The 18,821-nt window shown below is 48.6% G+C and overlaps 1 protein-coding gene across 2 annotated transcripts in view; it reads left to right on the top strand.

Moving 5' to 3' along the window:
• hmcn1 (hemicentin 1) overlaps positions 1-18,821 on the top strand; it is an 838,180-nt gene that overhangs the window by 308,107 nt on the left and 511,252 nt on the right. For both annotated transcript variants that reach the window (XM_072511251.1, XM_072511250.1), the window contains exons 13-14: positions 12,050-12,177; positions 15,044-15,157. In XM_072511251.1, coding sequence (XP_072367352.1) covers positions 12,050-12,177; positions 15,044-15,157 — 242 coding nt within the window. The remainder of the gene's footprint in view (positions 1-12,049; positions 12,178-15,043; positions 15,158-18,821) is intronic.

The following is an 18,821-nucleotide window of genomic DNA, read 5'->3' as shown; positions in this document are numbered from 1 at the left end:
TTGAGATGTTAAAGAGAGAATATTTTGCTTGGGTTTTTTTTATTTCTTATGGTCCTTGCTGGGAAGTGAAAGTACGGATATCAGGTGATGGTAAGTCCAGGACTGGATGTCATATACCTCCTCACCAAATAGATTGCTGGCCATCGCTGCCTAAACTGCCACGAAAGATGGCCATTTGATGAGATAGCTGGGAGTGGAGCCAGTGAAAGTGGACAAACCATGAGAAAAGTGAAGGTTATAGGTTTTATTTGTTTCTGATAAGAGTACACCTGAAAGAGAACTTTGATATAAGTGAGACTTGCTTATTAACTAGGATTGTTGGAGCATGCATTTAGCTAAGCCACGGTAAATCTGTGGTTTGGCATTTGGTACCCCAATAGAAATTTGCTGGTCCACCATGGAGATCTGGTTATAGTTGTCTCCAGCTTCACACGTCACTTGTTCACAAAATGTTTAAGTATCTATCCTGAAATAAATCACATATTTTACCGAATTAGCTTTTGTATGTTCACATAGGCATGTCACTTGATTCATTCATCTCAGCTGTCAAACTTTGGAGTGGGTAGTCTGTGGTGACATCTCTACCTAGGTTTCTTATTGTAAGAAGTCATACAACACCGGGTTATTAACGTCCAACAGGTTTGTTTCAAATCACTAGCTTTCGGAGCACTGCTCCTTCCTCGGGTGAATGAAGAGGTAGGTGTCATAATATACACCAGTATATCATGGTGCAGACACACAAACTGATGGACACACAGCAAGACCAATCAACACCACAGCCAATCACCAGTTCGAGCACACTCACTATAAAGACAGTGGGCATCAGTTTTCCCGCTCATTCGGGATGCAGCCTCTCAGAAGGACAGAGCTTCCAGCACAGATTTTCACCATGTGCTGAGTGCATAGACTGGTTAGGATAGGCATAGCCTTTAGTTTAATCTAACATCAACAGTGAAAGTATGTTGAACAGTTTCTAGCTTAATAAAATAGTGTTGTTCTATTTTAAGTGTTGGTAGCCTGTATGTGCTCCAAAGATCCAAAGCACCCAACACATCATGGTACCAGGAGTTGAGGGATGTTAGAACTTCTTAGACCTACCTGCAAGTGATCTGCCTTCCACCAGCATACAGTCATCCTGCAAAATGGACAGCGTCCGCCCACCGCCGCCGCTCCGCATCACCGGTAACCTCGGGGCCAACTGGAAGATATTCAAACAACGCTTCCAGCTCTACCTTGAAGCCACAGACCGGAAAGCTGCCTCAGACACCAGGAAGATCGCTCTCTTCCTATCCACGGCCGGGGACCATGCCATTCACATTTTCAATTCTCTCACCTTTGTTGATGGTGAAGATAAATCAAAATTCAAGACAGTCCTCCTTAAGTTTGACAGTCACTGCGACATCGAGGTGAATGAAAGTTTCGAGCGCTATGTAATCCAACAGCGTTTGCAGGGTAAGGATGAACCTTTCCAGTCCTTTCTCACCCACCTCCGCATCCTTGCGCAGTCTTGTAATTACGAGTCCACCTCCAACTCCATGGTACGCGACCAGATCGTTATCAGTGTTCAGTCGGACCCCCTATGCCAGCAGCTCCTCCAGGTAAAGCAGCTCACTCTAGCGATTGCCATCGAGACCTGCGTGTTACATGAACACGCCACTAGTCGGTATTCCCACATCCGAGCGGCTGAAATGGTGTGGCAACGTTCCCACGAGGCAGAACGGGTCCAAGCTATCGAGCAACTCCAGGGCCTCAGCCTGGATGAGGGCAGCCATTCCGCTTGCTTTTTGCGGACTCCTGCGCTTGTGCGCACCGAACGAGGGGACAGCGACGTCGCCGAACGTACTGCGCAGGCGCGCACCACGTACGACCGCACCGCGCATGGGCAGTGGCGCAGCGAACGTACTGACACTACAATGTGTGGCAACTGTGGCTCCGCCCACTTAAAGCGGCAATGTCCTGCCAAATCCCGATGATGCCTACGATGTGGCAAAACTTGGCCACTATGCTGCTTTATGCAGATCAGCTCAGCCTGCCAACTCTCGTCGCTTCAGCCAGCCTCGCAGGAATGCCCGGGCCATTCAACCCACGGTCACCGAGCCCGATTCGGACCTGCTACCTGATATTGACACCAAGGACCTGAAGGCGCCTTTTCCAGTCGGTATCATTACAAAAAAAGGGTGCCCCCGGAGCAAAGAATCCAGCCTCTATCGGTATACAGCATTGATCCGGATGATGAGTGGTGTGCCACCCTCACGGTCAACCGGTCCCAAATACGATTCCGCCTGGACACCGGTGCCTCCGCCAATCTCATTGCGCGGTCTGACTTCCAAAGCCTTCGTGTCAAACCAGCCATCCTGCCATCAGCCTGCCAGCTATTACATTACAATGGCAATGCCATTGCTGCCAGTGGCTCATGCCAACTTGAAGTGATGCACAGGTCACGCAAAGCCATCCTTCCCTTTGAAATCATGGGATTCTCGAAAGCCTCCTGCTTGATGCGCAGGCATGCAAGCTGTTGAACCTAGTTCAGAGAGTTCACTCTCTCTCTCCTGCTGACGCGTCTGCCTTTCAGGACACTTGACTTCAGGGCGCAGTTCGACGCCATTATCGACCAGTACCACAACGTCTTCGAGGGCATGGGCACGCTCCCGTACACCTACAAGATTTTATTAAAACCGAATTCCACGCCTGTGGTGCACGCACCTCGCAGAGACCCAGCACCCCTTAAGGACTGCCTCAAGCAGCAGCTGCAGGACCTCCAGAACCAAGGAGTGATTTCCAAAGTCACGGAACCGACCGACTGGGTCAGTTCCATGGTATGTGTAAAAAAGCCTTCCGGCGAATTGAGAATTTGCATTGATCCCAAGGATCTAAATCGCAATATTATGAGAGAGCACTATCCAACTCCCAAGCGCGAAGAGCTCACATGTGAGATGGCTCGCGCCAAGCTCTTTACCAAACTCGACGCCTCAAAAGGATTCTGGCAAATCCAGCTCGATAAATCCAGCAGGAAACTCTGCATGTTTAACACCCCCTTTGGCAGATATTGTTCCAACAGGATGCCGTTTGGAATCATCTCTGCATCAGAAGTGTTCCATAGGATTATGGAACAAATGATGGAAGGTATTGAAGGTGTTCGTGTCTATGTCGATTACATAATCATTTGGTCCACCACCCCGCAGGAGCATGTTAGTTGCCTCCAGCGCGTATTCAGACGTATACATGAGCATTGCCTCCGCCTCAACAGGGCCAAATGCTCTTTTGGTCAGACAGAACAGGGGACCACATCTCCCAATTGGATGTGCAGCCGGATTCGGACAAGATAGCTGCCATCACAGCTATGAAAACACCAGAGGACAAGAAGGCGGTCCTCCGATTTCTGGGCATGGTCAATTTTTTCGGGAAATTCATCCAAACCTCGCCTCTCATACCACGGCTCTCAGGAACCTGGTCAGGAAGACGATAGACTTCCAATGGCTCCCTGCCCACGAGCGCGAATGGAGGGAACTCGAGGCAAAACTGACCACGGCCCCGGTCTTAGCCTTCTTTGATCCAGCAAAGGCGACCAAAATTTCGACCAATGCCAGTCAATCCGGCATTGGGGCAGTGCTCCTTCAACGTGATGAGGCCTCATCATGGGCTCCCGTTGCATATGCGTCACGTGCGATGACCCCCACGGAGCAACGCTACGCGCAGATAGAAAAGGAGTGCCTGGGCCTTCTGACCGATGTTGTTAAGTTTCATGATTATGTCTACGGACTTCCTCAATTCACCGTCGAGACCGACCATCGCCCGCTGGTCAATATAATACAGAACGACATGAACGACATGACACCTCGCCTCCAGCGTATTCTTCTCAAGCTCCGGCGATACGACTTCCAGCTGGTATACACCCCAGGCAAGGACCTCATCATAGCTGACGCTCTCTCCAGGGCAGTCAACACTCCATGTGACCCAGCGGGATTTGTCTGCCAGGTTGACGCCCATGTGGCATTCGTGGCCTCCAATCTACCTGCCTCGGATGAACGCCTCATCCAAATTCGCTGCGAGACGGCGGCTGACCCCTCGCTACAGCGTGTCATGCGCCACCTAACAGACGGGTGGCTCAAGGGCCAATGCCCTCAATTCTATAATGTCAGAGATGATCTGCCAGTAGTAAACGGCGTTCTTCTAAAACTGGACCGCATTGTCATCCCGCATAGCATGCGCCAGCCTGTCCTGGAACAACTACACGAGGGCCACCTTGGTGTGGAAAAGTGCCGCCGATGTGCCTGACAGGCAATGTACTGGCCCGGCATTAATGAGGACATAGCCAACACAGTGCTCAACTGCCCCACTTGTCAGCGCTTCCAGCCGGCCCAACCACGTGAGACCCTGCAGCCCCATGAGTTGGTCACGTCACCATGGACCAAGGTGGGCATCGACCTGTTCCTTGCACTGGGTAGAGACTATGTCCTGATCATGGACTACTTTTCGAATTACCCGGAAGTGATACGGTTGCACGACCTCACCTCGTCTGCAGTCATTCGTGCATGTAAAGAAACCTTTGCTCGACACGGCATCCCGCTCACAGTCATGTCGGACAATGGCCCCTGCTTCGCCAGCCAAGAATGGTCCAACTTTGCCAGGGGGTACAATTTTGCCCATGTGACGTCCAGTCCCCTGTACCTCCAATTCAACGGCAAAGCAGAGAAGGGAGTATATATCATCAAACGGCTCCTATGCAAGGCTGCCGATGCTGGGTCTGATTTCAACCTTGCCTTGCTGGCCTATCGCTCCGCCCCACTGTCCACTGGCCTGTCGCCAGCCCTATTACTCATGAGTCACACCCTGAGGACGACGGTGCCGTCCATCCATGTCCCAGACCTCGACCATGTTCTGGTCCTTCGCCGGATGCTGCTGTCTCATGCACAGCATAAGGCGACTCATGACTCCCGTGCAGATGATTTCCCTGCTCTGGCTCCAGATGACAATGTCCGTGTCCATCTTCCGGATGGTGGCTGGTCTGCAACCGCTGTTGTCCTTCGGCAGGTGGCCCTCTGGTCGTTCCTGGTTCATCTACCGGATTGCTCTATTCTGCGCCGCAATCGACGCGCCCTTCGTCTTGTTCCACGCTCGCCACGTGATCCTCCAGTGTCACCTCGCCCTCCTGCTGACCCTGCCACGGACTATGCAGAGCTCCCTGTCACTCTGCCTCCCCCTTACTTTGACGCAGTCCAGCCCGCTCCTGAACCGGCGGCTCTCGACCCACCCTTGAGGCCGTCAACCAGAATTCGGCGCCCACCCCAGAGACTAAATTTATGAACTTTTCGAATTTATGGATTCTCTGAATTGTTTCGTTGCTTTGTTTGAACGTTTCCCTGATTTGTATACAGTGTTGATCTCGTTACTCTGCATCAGGCACCTTCCCATGTAAATAGCTTGGTTCTCATGTACATAGTCCTGTAAATATATCTTCGCACCCCACACCTAGTTAGGAACATTATCACCACACATTATTTATTGCTACACACATACATTTTTTTATAAAAGGGGAGGATGACATAATATACACCAGTATATCATGGTGCAGACACACACACTGATGGACACACAGCAAGAGCAATCAACACACACAACACCGCAGCCAATCACCAGTTAGAGCACACTCACTATAAAGACAGAGGGCATCAGTTTTCCCGCTCATTCGGGATGCAGCCTCTCAGAAGGACAGAGCTTACAGCACAGATCTTCACCATGTGCTGAGTGCATAGACTGGTTAGGATAGGCATAGTCTTTAGTTTAATCTAACATCGTGTTAACCCACAGTGAAAGTATGTTCAACAGTTTCTAGCTTAATAAAATAGTGTTGTTCTATTTTAAGTGTTGGTAGCCAGTATGTGTTCCACGGATCCAAAGCACCCAACACATCAGGAGGTTCCAGAAACATATATATATATATATATATAGACAAAGTCAAAGATGCAAGACGATCTTTGACCTACCTCTTCATTGTACTGAGGAAGGAGCAGTGCTCCGAAAGCTAGTGATTTGAAACAAACCTGTTGGATATTAACCTGGTGTTGTAAGACTTCTTCCTGTGCTCACCCTAATCCAATGCTGGCATCTCCACATCATAGGTTTCTTATCACACTGCCGAGAAGCAAACATCTTCTGAGAAGATCTCCACAACTGATGTTACATCAGTGCATCTGCTCTGTTGCAATCACATTTGATGTTACTACTGGATGGGAAGGTCCCAGAATGGAACCCTGGCTCAAAAGACCTTGTTTAGTTTTTTTCGAAAACATAGATGAACAGAATCACAGAACTGCCAATTTTACCAACAGAAAAAAAACATTTATTAAACTTGAAAAGGTTGACTATAATGCAATACTCCTTCACTCCCACTTATCTTTACAAATGTGCACAGATTTTAAGCATAACATCGGTCATAAAATGTATCTTATGCTACAAACACACATTTCCTGTAGCCCAAGTGTGGTCAGACAATACCACACTCTGAAACCAAGTGGTACATGTCACCCAATCGGACTTCTGTGGATTGCTCCTCCAATTCCCGGCAGAAGAGGGTTTCTAAATTGCACTCTCAAACAATATGCTTTAGAACCTTCTTCCAAAAAATGCTTTCCCTCCGTTGTTTTCAGCGAGGATCCACCTCCAGGATTTCTAACTCTTCTTTCAGCATTCCTTTGTCTTAAATAGCCACAAGCATTCAAGTTTTTCACACAATCTCTCCGGGATCCGACCACCAATAGCTTCAACTTTTACTTCACAGGCTTAGAAGTGCTTCAGATATCTCTGCTTTTCATAAGGTTACTTCACCAGGTCTGCCCTTTTCAGCTCTGACTTTAACTTCAATGAACAGTACCCTGTTCTAATTTCAGTTCCTCTTGTTCCTTTGACTACAAACTTCCTGGAACTTCTCTTTTCATCCCCAGGCTTATAGAACAAACTGTCCTTTAGTTTCTCTGGAACTTGCTTTCTTGCCCATTACCCCGTTGTTCTGCTTCTCGCAGAGATGAGACACCTGCCCCCTCTCTTGCTGCGACTGGGTTCAGTTAAGTTAAACTTATAGGGTATCACTAACTTAAGTGGCCCATGGTTGCTAAGCAGCAGCTCATTCTTACTCCAAGCACTTATTCATCTTCCATACCATAAACACTCTAAGCCCAACAGCGACACATTTTAAAATGAAAACAAAAACCCCCATTCGTGCTAACACCTTTGTTTAATATTAATCCAACTAGAGTTTCAGCCTTATTCACGCAGTAACACTAATTTAAACACAAATCTATACGTTATTTATAATATCCAATAATACAACCATTGAGCACTTAAAACTCCCTCTGCTTCCTTTTTGTAAGTGCCCAGTTCTTTTTTTTTTTTCAATTAAGGGGCAATTTAGAGTGGCCAATTCACCTACCCTGCACATCTTTGGGTTGTTGGGGTGAGACCCATGCAGACACGGGAGAATGTGCAAACTCCACACGGACAGTGGGCCGGGATCGAACCCAGATCCTCGGCGCTGTGAGGCAACACTGGAAACTACCTCTGCTTCCTGACAGCTCCACTCAGCTCAGATGGGATGAATACAATCTCAAATGATAGGTGTATGTGTTGGCAAATTATTTTCATTGAAAATTTACCTTGTGAACTTAATATCTTAATGTTCTGAACTGAAGTCACACTTCTATAAATAACTTGTTATCTCTCCCCATGGCCTTATTGGTAAGTTAGATGGCCTGAATGGAAATAAGCCATAAAGACCAAAGACTCCCAAATTCAACACCTGCAGTTTCAACTTTACTGTGTTACAACTGGTGGTTGTTGGACTTGAGGAAGGAAATAATAATCCATCAACATTTACAGACCTGATTGAATCCAGAAACCATTGCTGGAAAATCTGGGAGATGTTGGGAAGAAAACAGCATCAGGTTCAGCTCCAATATTGGAAAGGCAGCCAACACTCGGTATCTAAGATTAGTTGTGAAGAATGGACCCATGGGAGAGCTTCAGGTCAACTTGCATCGATGGAACTGTACTGTAGCTGGAGACAAAGAGGACAAAAAATAGAAACAGAAACAGTTGTTACTGAATGTATTTTGGCAAGATGAGAGGAAACTGTAGCTTAACACTCCTGAAACCCTAATGTCCCTGACCGGAGAATGATGTTGTGCTAGCTCTGTGGCCTAGCAGCATCTAGTGGTAGAGGTCAGGGATTGCAATACCACTTGTTTTGCACGATGAATGTGCAATTTGGTTCTCAACCTTAAAAGTATTTTGCTTTGTGCTCCTGTTGGCTCAGGAGACCAATACAGTGTGCAGAATTATAATCAACAACACACTGAAATTTATCGCCATTGAGAATTGATGTGTTAGGCAGGTAGGTTCGATGTGGACTGCACTTGATGCAGGGAAGCGAGAAACAGACATCTAACACTGGAGAAGATCCAACACAGTTTTATTCAACGATAGAACTGATATACATGTTCAGCTGTGGGTCGACACTATACTGAACTGACTGGAGACCTTGTAGTAGCCTGACGAGACTCACTAGCTACCACGTGGTGTTTGCACTGTGCTAGCTCGTGGACTCTGACTGTCTCAGTGGCTGGGTCCAGAGAGAGCGGGAAACCTAGTGCCCTCTGGCTTTATAGTGGTAGTGTCCTGTATGGTGATTGGCTGCACTGTGCTGTGTGCTTACTGGTCATCCTGTGTGTCAATCACTGCCTGTCTGCATCTTATTATACACATTAGTGGATATTATGACAAGAATATTTGAAAGAAGCCAGTTCAAAAATGAAATAACCCAAGCTTCATAACTCAGTTAATACATGCACCTCTACTGCTGTTGTCTGTCTGTTCATCAAACTAATCGTATGTTAGACCACAGAGGAAATATTATGGAGCTCACGAGAGGAGGAAATGTTGCATGTGGAGTGATTAATTAAGCAGAATACTATATTTTGGTTTCCCAATGGTGGGTTGCAATGCAGAGATAAATAACACAATGGCGTTTGATATTTGTGGTGTATCAAACGTTACGCCAGGGCTTGAGGTGGGGATCACATGACGTGAGCGCGGGAGCGGCTGCGTTTACGCGAGCTCAACTTTCATCCGGTGTGCACATTTCTTTTTTGTCTTTTCTTGGTTCACATTGGAGAATTGCTAGTTTGTGTTTTTGCAAGACAGAGCCGAGTTAGAATGTTTAAATCCTTGCGTGTTCGTGATGGCTGGAAGGAGTCGGGGTTGGGCCCTACCATTGATGACGCAGTTGCTTTTGAGCGGGCTCCCTCCTTGACGGTGCAGTGTGCATTGACGGATTCTGGCTGTCAACAAGGAGACTGTTCTGGCTTGAAATCCCGGCTCTGAGGTGCGTCAAGGCCCAATTCCAAGAGTTGAAAGGTGTTTATGTGGAGGTAATGGGGGCACATTAGAAGGTTCTTGCAATAGAAAGAACACCGTCTCTGTACAGTTGAGTTCCTGCTGCATGGCCTGTCATCCAACCTGATGGAGTTGGAAGAGAGCGGAGGAGAACTGGAGAGGAGTGTTGCTGAGTCTGCTTTCCGAGGCGAGGCACTGGAGAAGTTCCCAGTTGAGTTCGAGAATTGGGTGCGATGTTTCGGGAATCCTGATCTCAAAACTGGGCAACTTAAATTTGATCAAGCACACTTAATCCTGTCTTCTAGACCTGGGGTTGGTGTGGCCTTCCATCCGCTGGCTTTGTTCTGACCTGTTCCAGATGTCAGTCATGAGGGGTTGGAGGAGACTGAGCCGGTCACCCCCACCCCTCCCAAAATGGGCCGGAGCCTAGGTTGTTCACTGCTTGGCTCTGGTGAGACAGAATGGTGGAAGTAATCACAAACAAAGTGCTTGAAAATCTCAGGAGATCTGATGGCATCTGTGGAGAGAGAACAGAGCCTAGGCTTCGAGTCAGGGTGACTCTTTGCCAGAGCTTCGTGGAGTAATGGTGTCTTGTGCTTCGATTGTTGGATCCTGCTGAGTGCTTGATGATCTTGATGCTGCTTTACCCTTGATTATTGGCCTTTTTTGTTTACCAGTGAAGACGTCCTTACTCTGAGAATTGTCTTGCATTTCCGCATCTCTATCAATCCCTGAGCTTTCTTCCCAATTTGTATGTACCTTCTTCGTGGGTGGCGGGTGAAGTGCCGAGTCCTGGGGCGGGATTCTCCGACCCCCCGCCTGGTCGGAGAATCGCCGGGGGCTGCCGTGAATCCTGCCCCCGCCGGTTGCCGAATTCTCCGGCACCGGATATTTCCGCCCCCGCCGGTTGGCGGGCCAACCCCTGGCGATTCTCCGGCCCGCGATGGGCCGATGTCCCGCCGCTGTCCACCCACGCCAGCCGGCATGGATTGAACCACCTTTGGGACGGCGGGACACGGCGGCGCGGGCGGGCTCCGGGGTCCTGGGGGGGGGTGGGGGTGCGGGGCGATCTGTACAGACAGCGGAGGGGTGGGGGGTGGGCAGAAAATGACAGTGTTAGTCAGTCCGACGCATGCAACCCAGGGAGTGGGTAGCTGGTGGCATCAGTGGCCAGGACACCTGGCCATGGCGGCCTATATGGGTGCTGGCATGTGGCGCAGTGTGGGGGTTCGGCCGCTCTCTGGGTTTTGACTGGGGGTCGGTCGGGTTACAGGTCTGTGGGACGTGGGTGAGTGCCGTGGGCACAGTGCTGCCTCCTCACCCTGGCCACCATGAGCAGGTTATGCAATTTGTTCCGGCACTGCTGGCCGGCCCGGACAATGTTGCTGACGGCGCTCACTACCTCTGCCACCTGCGTCAGGTACGGTGGTCGGTAGCCTCCTTCCCAGGCTGGGGTACAGGGTGGCCCGCCTCTCCTCTACTGCATCCAGCAGGGTCTCTCGCTCACCGTCTGTGAATCTTGGGGCCACTCTCCTCGCTGCCATTTTGTTGGCTGGGATGGTGTGTGTGGGGAGTGCAGTGTGTATATACGGCTGCAGCTTGGCAGCCTACTGAGTGTCAATCGTGAAACTGGTGAATCCGGCACTGTTTCGCATTAGAATCGATTGTGTTCCATGTGGCTAGCCCCTGAACGATAGCTGAATCGGTCCAGGTGCAGCGCCAGTTTTGCTGTCGTGGAACTCCACAAATCCTTTGCCGGCGTTAACATTTAGTCTCAGAAATGGGAGAATTCCACCGCATACCTTTGCCCCTTGCCTAAAGCAAGGTGATCCTCAGTAATGAAATCACCACTAGTCAGCTCTTCCCCTCAAAGGGGAAAGCAGTCTATGGTTATCTGGGACCATGGTGACTTTACCTTACTTTACTATTTCTTAACTGCTGGCTTTCCTGTTTGAATTCTGGGGATGCAGTGGTTGTTCTTAACCCCATTAATGAATAAACCTTAAACCAGAAAACATTGATCTGTTTGTGTCTGAAACTGTTGGGAGTGGCCTCCCGAATGTCTGTAGTTTCAACCATTCACACTACGACGCTGAGTTTTTTTGCATCCCAGGTTAGTAAAAGGCTCCACCCAATTTGATACTAATCCATGCAGACTAAAGAAGCCCCCAGTTCAACATTTAATCTGTGCTGAGGTAACTAATTCTGGGTGGGCAGAGTCAAAGGTTCAATAAATAAACACTGCCTCCCAGGATCTTTGGAGGGGGAAATGTGTCATTCATGGTTCATTGCCATGTGGGGAAGTATACATGTGAATGAGAATATTGGGTCACAACAGAATCAAAGTCAGCTGTAATGATACATACAGACCCTATTGCCAAGGTGAATTCGCCTTTCATGTTCGATATCCAGGACAACAAATAAATAATGACCATTGAACCAACATCATCAATGAAACCATGTCACAGTTTGTATCAACACCTTCAGAAGGTGATAGAGAATTTAAAGAGGATATAATAGTCTGTTCACTGGTTTATGGAAGTATTATTTGTCATCTGTAGTCGGTCTATATTTTAAGTTTTCAACTTTCAACATTAATAACACCACCTATTCTAACAAATATATGTCTAAGGTGTCTCTCACTGTGCTTTGTGTTTTGAAGGCATATGCTGAGTAAAGGTGGAAGTCTAATCATTAGACATGCTTCCCAGAAGGATTCTGGAGTTTATACTTGCCTGGCCAGTAACTCTGCAGGGACAGACCGAGAAGCATCCATTCTCACCTACCTAGGTTAGTGCAAAAATCCTTCTGCTTCTCCGTGTAACAGTGTAAAGAGATGAGGAGGAAACGGACTCGTAAATTACATCAATACTAGCTATTATTTTTTAGTCCAAGTGCCTACGATGTTAATCCAACAGATTGGTGATTGTGATTGACTGCAATAAAGGGAGCTGAGAGCAAACCTCTCTCTGCTTAGGCAAGAGTCTTGGTAGTGAATGCATTGCTGCTGACACTGGCTTCACCGCGGTCATTTAACTGGAAGTACAGACAGTCCCTAGAGTTTAAGTCCTAGGAGTGCAGGAGACTGGATGGGAAATGGCCCTTAGTGGTCATTAACTGGTCACCTAAGGGCCTTAATTGGGGTGGATGGAGGTGGGTGTGAGGGTGGGGTTGGGGGGGGGGGGGGGGGGGGGGGAGTGGCTGTGGCAGCCTAAGGCTCGCCCATACCACTATAAAATCGTCCTGAAGCCAGGCCAGACGATGGTAAGGCCATCCAAAGAATTTTGCCTGCCTACAAACCCACCAGCAGGGGAATGTAAAATTCTGCCCCATGCCTCCTGGCTCACATTGAGAGGAGCAATTCACCCTCGGAGTCTCCAGTGACCAGCAGCTGTCTTGCCGATGTAAGCCTCATCCAATAATCAATTCAGGTCTTCCGTCCCAAAATTCTGTGACCATTTCTTCTCATCCTTTTTCCTGACATTCCCATAGAAAGGATGTTATGCAGAGGCTGGAAAATACTGTCCGCAGCATTTTAACATTTTTTAATAGTTAACTTAAGTTGATTCCAGATGTTGCAGTTAATTTACCTGAGTGCCAAGCCTTAGTCTGAGTTTATGGCCTCTGTTCTCAGCTGCCATGCTGCTGATATGCTGGATATGCCATTGGCTGCACCAGAAACAAGACCTTAAATTCATTATTAAACTATTGAACTCATTGTGCCAGAGCCAGATTGGTAAATCGCCACATAAATATAATGCCAGATGAACAGAGTGTGCAACTGTTCAATTAACGGCATAAGTTACACTTCATATCATTCCAGGAAATTCCAGGCCAATGTTGTTGTAAAGGTCACACTGGAAAGTTATGCTTGACTTTGCAGACATCTGAACTATTTCCTCTTCTGAGAGAAATTACTCAGTGTGCCCAAACAACATCAAAGCAAAATATTGCAGATGCTGGAATATAAACTGAAAATGCTGGAAAATCTCAACAGATCTGGCAGCAACTGTGGAGAGAGAAACAGAATCATCGGGCTGTAACTTCCGAGCTCCCCAGCATCCGATTGGGAAGGTACCTCTCGGCTGCACTGGGTAACCCCTCTTGGCTCTTTGCAAGTAAGGGTTTGCATGGAAATTGCCCAGCAGGGCTAACTTCCTCTGGACAAATGCCCTGTGCTGGCAACCATCTGAAAATGCGATTTACATCGCAAACTTTCAATGGCTTCACCTGTGTTACACAAATAGTTATCCAAAAAAGGTGAGAAGGATTAAAACCTCTTCTAACTTCTGGGTAACTATTGTAGAGATCTAGAACTAGCCCCCAAACAGGACCCATAGCCTAGAAGCTCCCAACCCTGACTATCCAGTCTATCATTTTTTTCACCCACACAGGAATAGCCCCTCCAGGTCCCAATCCGATCCCCTCCTGACCTGACTCAACCCCCCCCCCCCCTCACAGGCCCGACACCCTCTCTACCTGACCACACCTGATCACTCCTCACGCCTGACCTGATGCGCTCTCCTTCATACCTCCACCACCTGACCTGACCCACTTGCCACCGGCTGAGATACAACCCTCTCCTCTCCACCGGAGGTTCAAGCCCTAACTCGCGACCATCCCCTCTGATCTTTGATTTCTCACCCTCTCCTGCAAACCTCTCCCAACCTCTGATCCTCTCCATTCCTCTAAATCCTATGTGCTTACCTCCTCCCTTGCCTGTCCATTTCAATGAGACCTTTAACTTGGCTGGATTACGGCAATGAGTGTCCTAAATAAAGTGTGTGCTTCAATCCAGTGAATCTGAGCTTTGATGCTGGGTGCACATTTCACCCAACCCGATTCGGAAGGTCAGGGGAGTCTGGCACGAAAAGAAATTCACAAAGATAATTGGTTACGGCCCAATGTTTCAAGTCCGTTAGACTGCTTCAGAGCAGGCAAGGTAGAAATGGTGATACATTTTCTCCTGTTGAAGAGGGATTAGAGCAGGTGGAGCAAAACAGAAGGTCAGGAATAGATGACAGCTCTGGAGAGATGGGATTGCCAATAGTAGTATTAAAGACCAAAGAAGGTGCTATTAGGGGCGTAAAGATGAGATATCACGTGTTAATAACACATTCCGTTTAAGGGCCTCAATAGGTCCAAGGGCAGGCATGTCGCCTAACACCTCCCTGCCCATTCTGTAAAGATTCAGACAGGCCAGAGGTTTGTTGAGCATTCCTGGCTTCCAGTATTCATAGATTTATTAGGCGAACAAAATTTGCAACAATTCCATGTTTGATGTCATGTTTTAGTTTTGGATTCAAGATGTCAAAAAATGTCAGCAAAAGTATTCAACCCTATAATGAGGAAAATTCAATTCTTGATTTTAATTTTTCATTTCAGATTCAAAGTTGGTTTATGTAGTTTTAGTTTAAAAATGACTAAATCAATGTGAATACTTAAACTGAGATTCAAATAATCTGGAATGCCAGAAGGCAGTAATGGCAACTGCATTATTCAGCGGTCTTGTCCTTGTGCAGGTTTATACAAGAGTGAGTCCAGATTTACGCAGTATAAACTATTTGTTTTGGGTCAAAACAGGCATGATTTTCATTGTATATTCTGATAGATGTTCATGCAGATGTTGTAATTTATAATTTTCTTTTCTCCTCAGAGGCTCCAAAGGTCACTGTTGTCCAAAAGGAAATCCTCATTGGTCTCGGTGACACTTCAGTTCTGGAATGCAGAACCACTGGTGTTCCAGAGGCAAGGGTCAAGTGGTTCAAAGGTGAGAGGAACATCTGGATTAGCTGGATTGAAATGTCCAATTGAATTCTGCATTTTGGAGAAACTAGGTGGAAGTGCGGACTTGAGAGTTGCTTGCACTGCTAGTACAAATGTCATTATAAGTCAGGAAATAGCATGTGGTAATTGTTTATTCATCTGTAAATAAGAGCTTTGGGAATTTTGAAGATCTTTGTGTACTTTCAGTTATGTGTACTTTACTCCAGACTTGTTCTTAGTACTTTTGATTTAATTTGATGGACACTTACGCCACTAAATCAAAGACTGTGCAAAATGAGTCTGTTGGATCAGTCCTCGCTGTGAATAGAATAGAATAGAATAGAATAGAACATTACAGCGCAGTACAGGCCCTTTGGCCCTCGATGTTGCGCCGCCCTGTGAAACCACTCTAAAGCCCATCTACACTATTCCCTTATCGTCCATATGTCTATCCAATGACCATTTAAATTCCCTTAATGTTTGCGAGTCCACTACTGTTGTTATAAATCGGGGTCCAAACCGATGCTCCCTCCACTCTATCTCCTGCATTGCCCACCACCACCGAACTTGTGGAGTATCGGGCCGGCAAGAACGGAAGAGGTGCCGTTATCAGTGCTCCCAAACTTGTGTCTTTACATGATGCCGCCTCCACCCGCTCCCACACTGCCCCCCCCCTCCCACTATCCACTTCCTAATCATGGCTATATTAGTCGCCCAGTTGTAATTGCAGAAGTTCGGCAGCGCCAACCCACCCTCCCCCGACTGCGCTCCAGCAACACTTTCTTCACTCGTGGGGTTTTAATCGTCCACACAAAGCCCAAAATAACCTTATTCACCCGCTTGAAAAAGGCCTTTGGGATGAAGATGAGGAGGCACCGAAAGACAAACAGAAATCTGGGGAGGACCGTCATTTTCACGGTCTGTACCCTCCCCGCCAGTGGTAGTGGAAGCATGTCCCATCTCTTAAAGTCCCTTTTCATTTGTTCTACCAGCCGGGATAGGTTTATCTTCTGCAGTGCCTCCCATTCCCGGGCCACCTGGATTCCCAGATACCGAAAGCTCTTTCCTACCATTCTAAGCGGCAGCTCTCCCAGTCTCTTCTTCTGCCCTCTTGCCTGGATCGCGAACATCTCGCTTTTTCCCCCGTGGCGATCCCATTCGCGAAAATTCACGCGCAACAGCCACAGCAGCTGGCTTTTTTTTTTAAAAATACATTTATTCAAATTTTTCAACAAATTTTCAACAAAACCGCCCCCCCAACAAGAAAAAGAAACAAAAACACAAGTAGAAATTATACATTGGATTTCCCCCAAATACAATAACCCCCCATATAACAGTAGAAAACACAAATAGGGAAAAAAAAAAAACACCTTAACCCAAACGCCACCCCAAAAGAACCCCCCCCCCCCCCCGGGCTGCTGCTGCTGACCTCCTCCTAACGCTCCGCGAGATAGTCTAGGAACGGTTGCCACCGCCTGGACAACCCTTGCACAGACCCTCGCAAGGCAAACTTTATCCTCTCCAGCTTGATGAACCCTGCCATGTCATTGATCCAAGCTTCCACACTAGGGGGCTTTGCATCCTTCCATAATAGCAAGATCCTCCACCGGGCTGCCAGGGACGCAAAGGCCAGGATACCGGCCTCTTTCGCCTCCTGCACTCCCGGCTCGTCCGTTACCCCAAATAGTGCCAACCCCAAACTCGGCTTGACCTGGACTTTCACCACCTTGGACATAGTCCTCGTGAAACCCCTCCAAAACCCATCCAGTGCCAGGCATGATCAGAACATATGGACATGATTTGCAGGGCTCCCCGAGCACCTCCCATATCTGTCCTCCACCCCAAAGAACCTACTCAACCTCGCCCCTGTCATGTGCGCTCTGTGAGTAACTTTAAACTATATTAGGCTGACCCTGGCACAAGAGGAGGAAGAGTTAACCCTACACAGGGCATCAACCCAAAGACCCTCATCTATCTCCTCCCCAAGCTCCTCCTCCCACTTGCCCTTTAACTCCTCCTTCGAGGCCTCCTCCTCTTCCTGCAGCTCCTGGTAAATCACCGAAACCTTGCCTTCTCCAACCCATACACCCGAAATCACCCTGTCCTGAATCCCACATGCCGGAAGTAGCGGGAATTCCCTCACCTGCCGCCTCACAAACGCCCTCACTTGCATGCACCTGAAAGCGTTTCCCGGGGGTAGCCCAAATTTCTCCTCCAGCGCCCCTAGGCTCGCAAACGTCCCATCGATGAACAGGTCCCCCATTCTTCTGATCCCTGCCCGATGCCAGCTCCGAAACCCCCCATCCGTCCTTCCCGGGACAAACTGATGATTCTCCCGAATCGGGGACCAAACCGAGGCTCCCGCCTCGCCCCTATGTCGCCTCCACTGCCCCCAGATCTTCAGTGTCACCGCCACCACCAGACTCGTGGTGTACCTTGTCGGCGAGAGCGGCAGCTGTGCCGTCACCAGCGCCCTCATGCTCGTGCCCACACAGGACGCCATCTCTAGCCGCTTCTACACCACCCCCTCTCCCTCCATTACCCACTTACTGATCATCGCCACATTGGCTGCCCAATAATAGCCACATAGATTCGGCAGCGCCAGCCCCCCCTGCCTCTGCTACGCTCCAGAAACACTCTCTTCACCCTCTGGATCTTATTCGCCCACACAAATCCCATGATGCTCCTGCTTACCCGTTTGAAAAAGGCCTTGGAGATCAAAATGGGAAGGCACTGGAACACAAAGACAAACCTCGGAAGGACCGTCATTTTGATCGACTGCACCCTACCCGCTCGTGAGAGGGGCAGAATATCCCATCTTTTAAAATCCTCCTTCATCTGCTCCACCAACTGTGACAAATTGAGCTTATGCAGGGCCCCCCAACTCCTAGCTACTTGGATCCCCAGGAACCGAAAGCTCCTTTCCACCCTCTTCAGCGGTAGCTCGTCTATACCCCTTCCCTGGTCCCCTGAATGCACCACAAAGAGCTCACTCTTCCCTACGGTGAGCTCTTCCCTACGTTGAGTTTATACCCCGAAAAGTCCCCAAACTCCCTAAGGATCTGCATGACCTCCGCCATCCCCTCCACTGGATCTGCAACATACAACAACAGGTCATCGGCATACAACGACACCCGGTGTTCTCCCCCCCCCGCCCCCCGAACCAATCCCCTCCATTTCCTGGACTCCCTCAGTGCCATGGTCAGCGGCTCAATTGCCAGTGCAAACAACAAGGGGGATAAGGGACACCCCTGCCTCGCCCCCCGGTACAGCCGAAAATACTCCGACCTCCGCCGGTTCGTAGCCACACTCGCCACAGGGGCTCTATGTAGCACCCTGACCCAACTGATGAACCCCTCCCCGAACCCAAACCTTCGCAACACTTCCCAAAGGTACTCCCACTCCACCCGATCAAAGGCCTTCTCCGCGTCCATAGCTGCCACTACCTCCGCTTCCCCCTCCAACGAGGGCATCATAATCACATTGAGGAGCCTCCGCACATTAGTATTTAGCTGCCTACCCTTCACAAATCCCGTCACATCCTCATGAATCACCCCCGGGACACAGTCCTCAATTCTCGTAGCCAGCACCTTCGCCAGCAACTTAGCGTCAACATTGAGGAGCGAGATCGGTGTATATGACCCACATTGCAATGGATCCTTGTCCCG

The sequence above is a fragment of the Scyliorhinus torazame genome, chromosome 7 (assembly GCF_047496885.1).
Source record: "Scyliorhinus torazame isolate Kashiwa2021f chromosome 7, sScyTor2.1, whole genome shotgun sequence".
Lineage (NCBI taxonomy): Eukaryota > Metazoa > Chordata > Chondrichthyes > Carcharhiniformes > Scyliorhinidae > Scyliorhinus > Scyliorhinus torazame.
The sequence above is the reverse complement of the archived record's forward strand: the minus strand, read 5'-3'. Positions and strand labels throughout refer to the sequence as shown.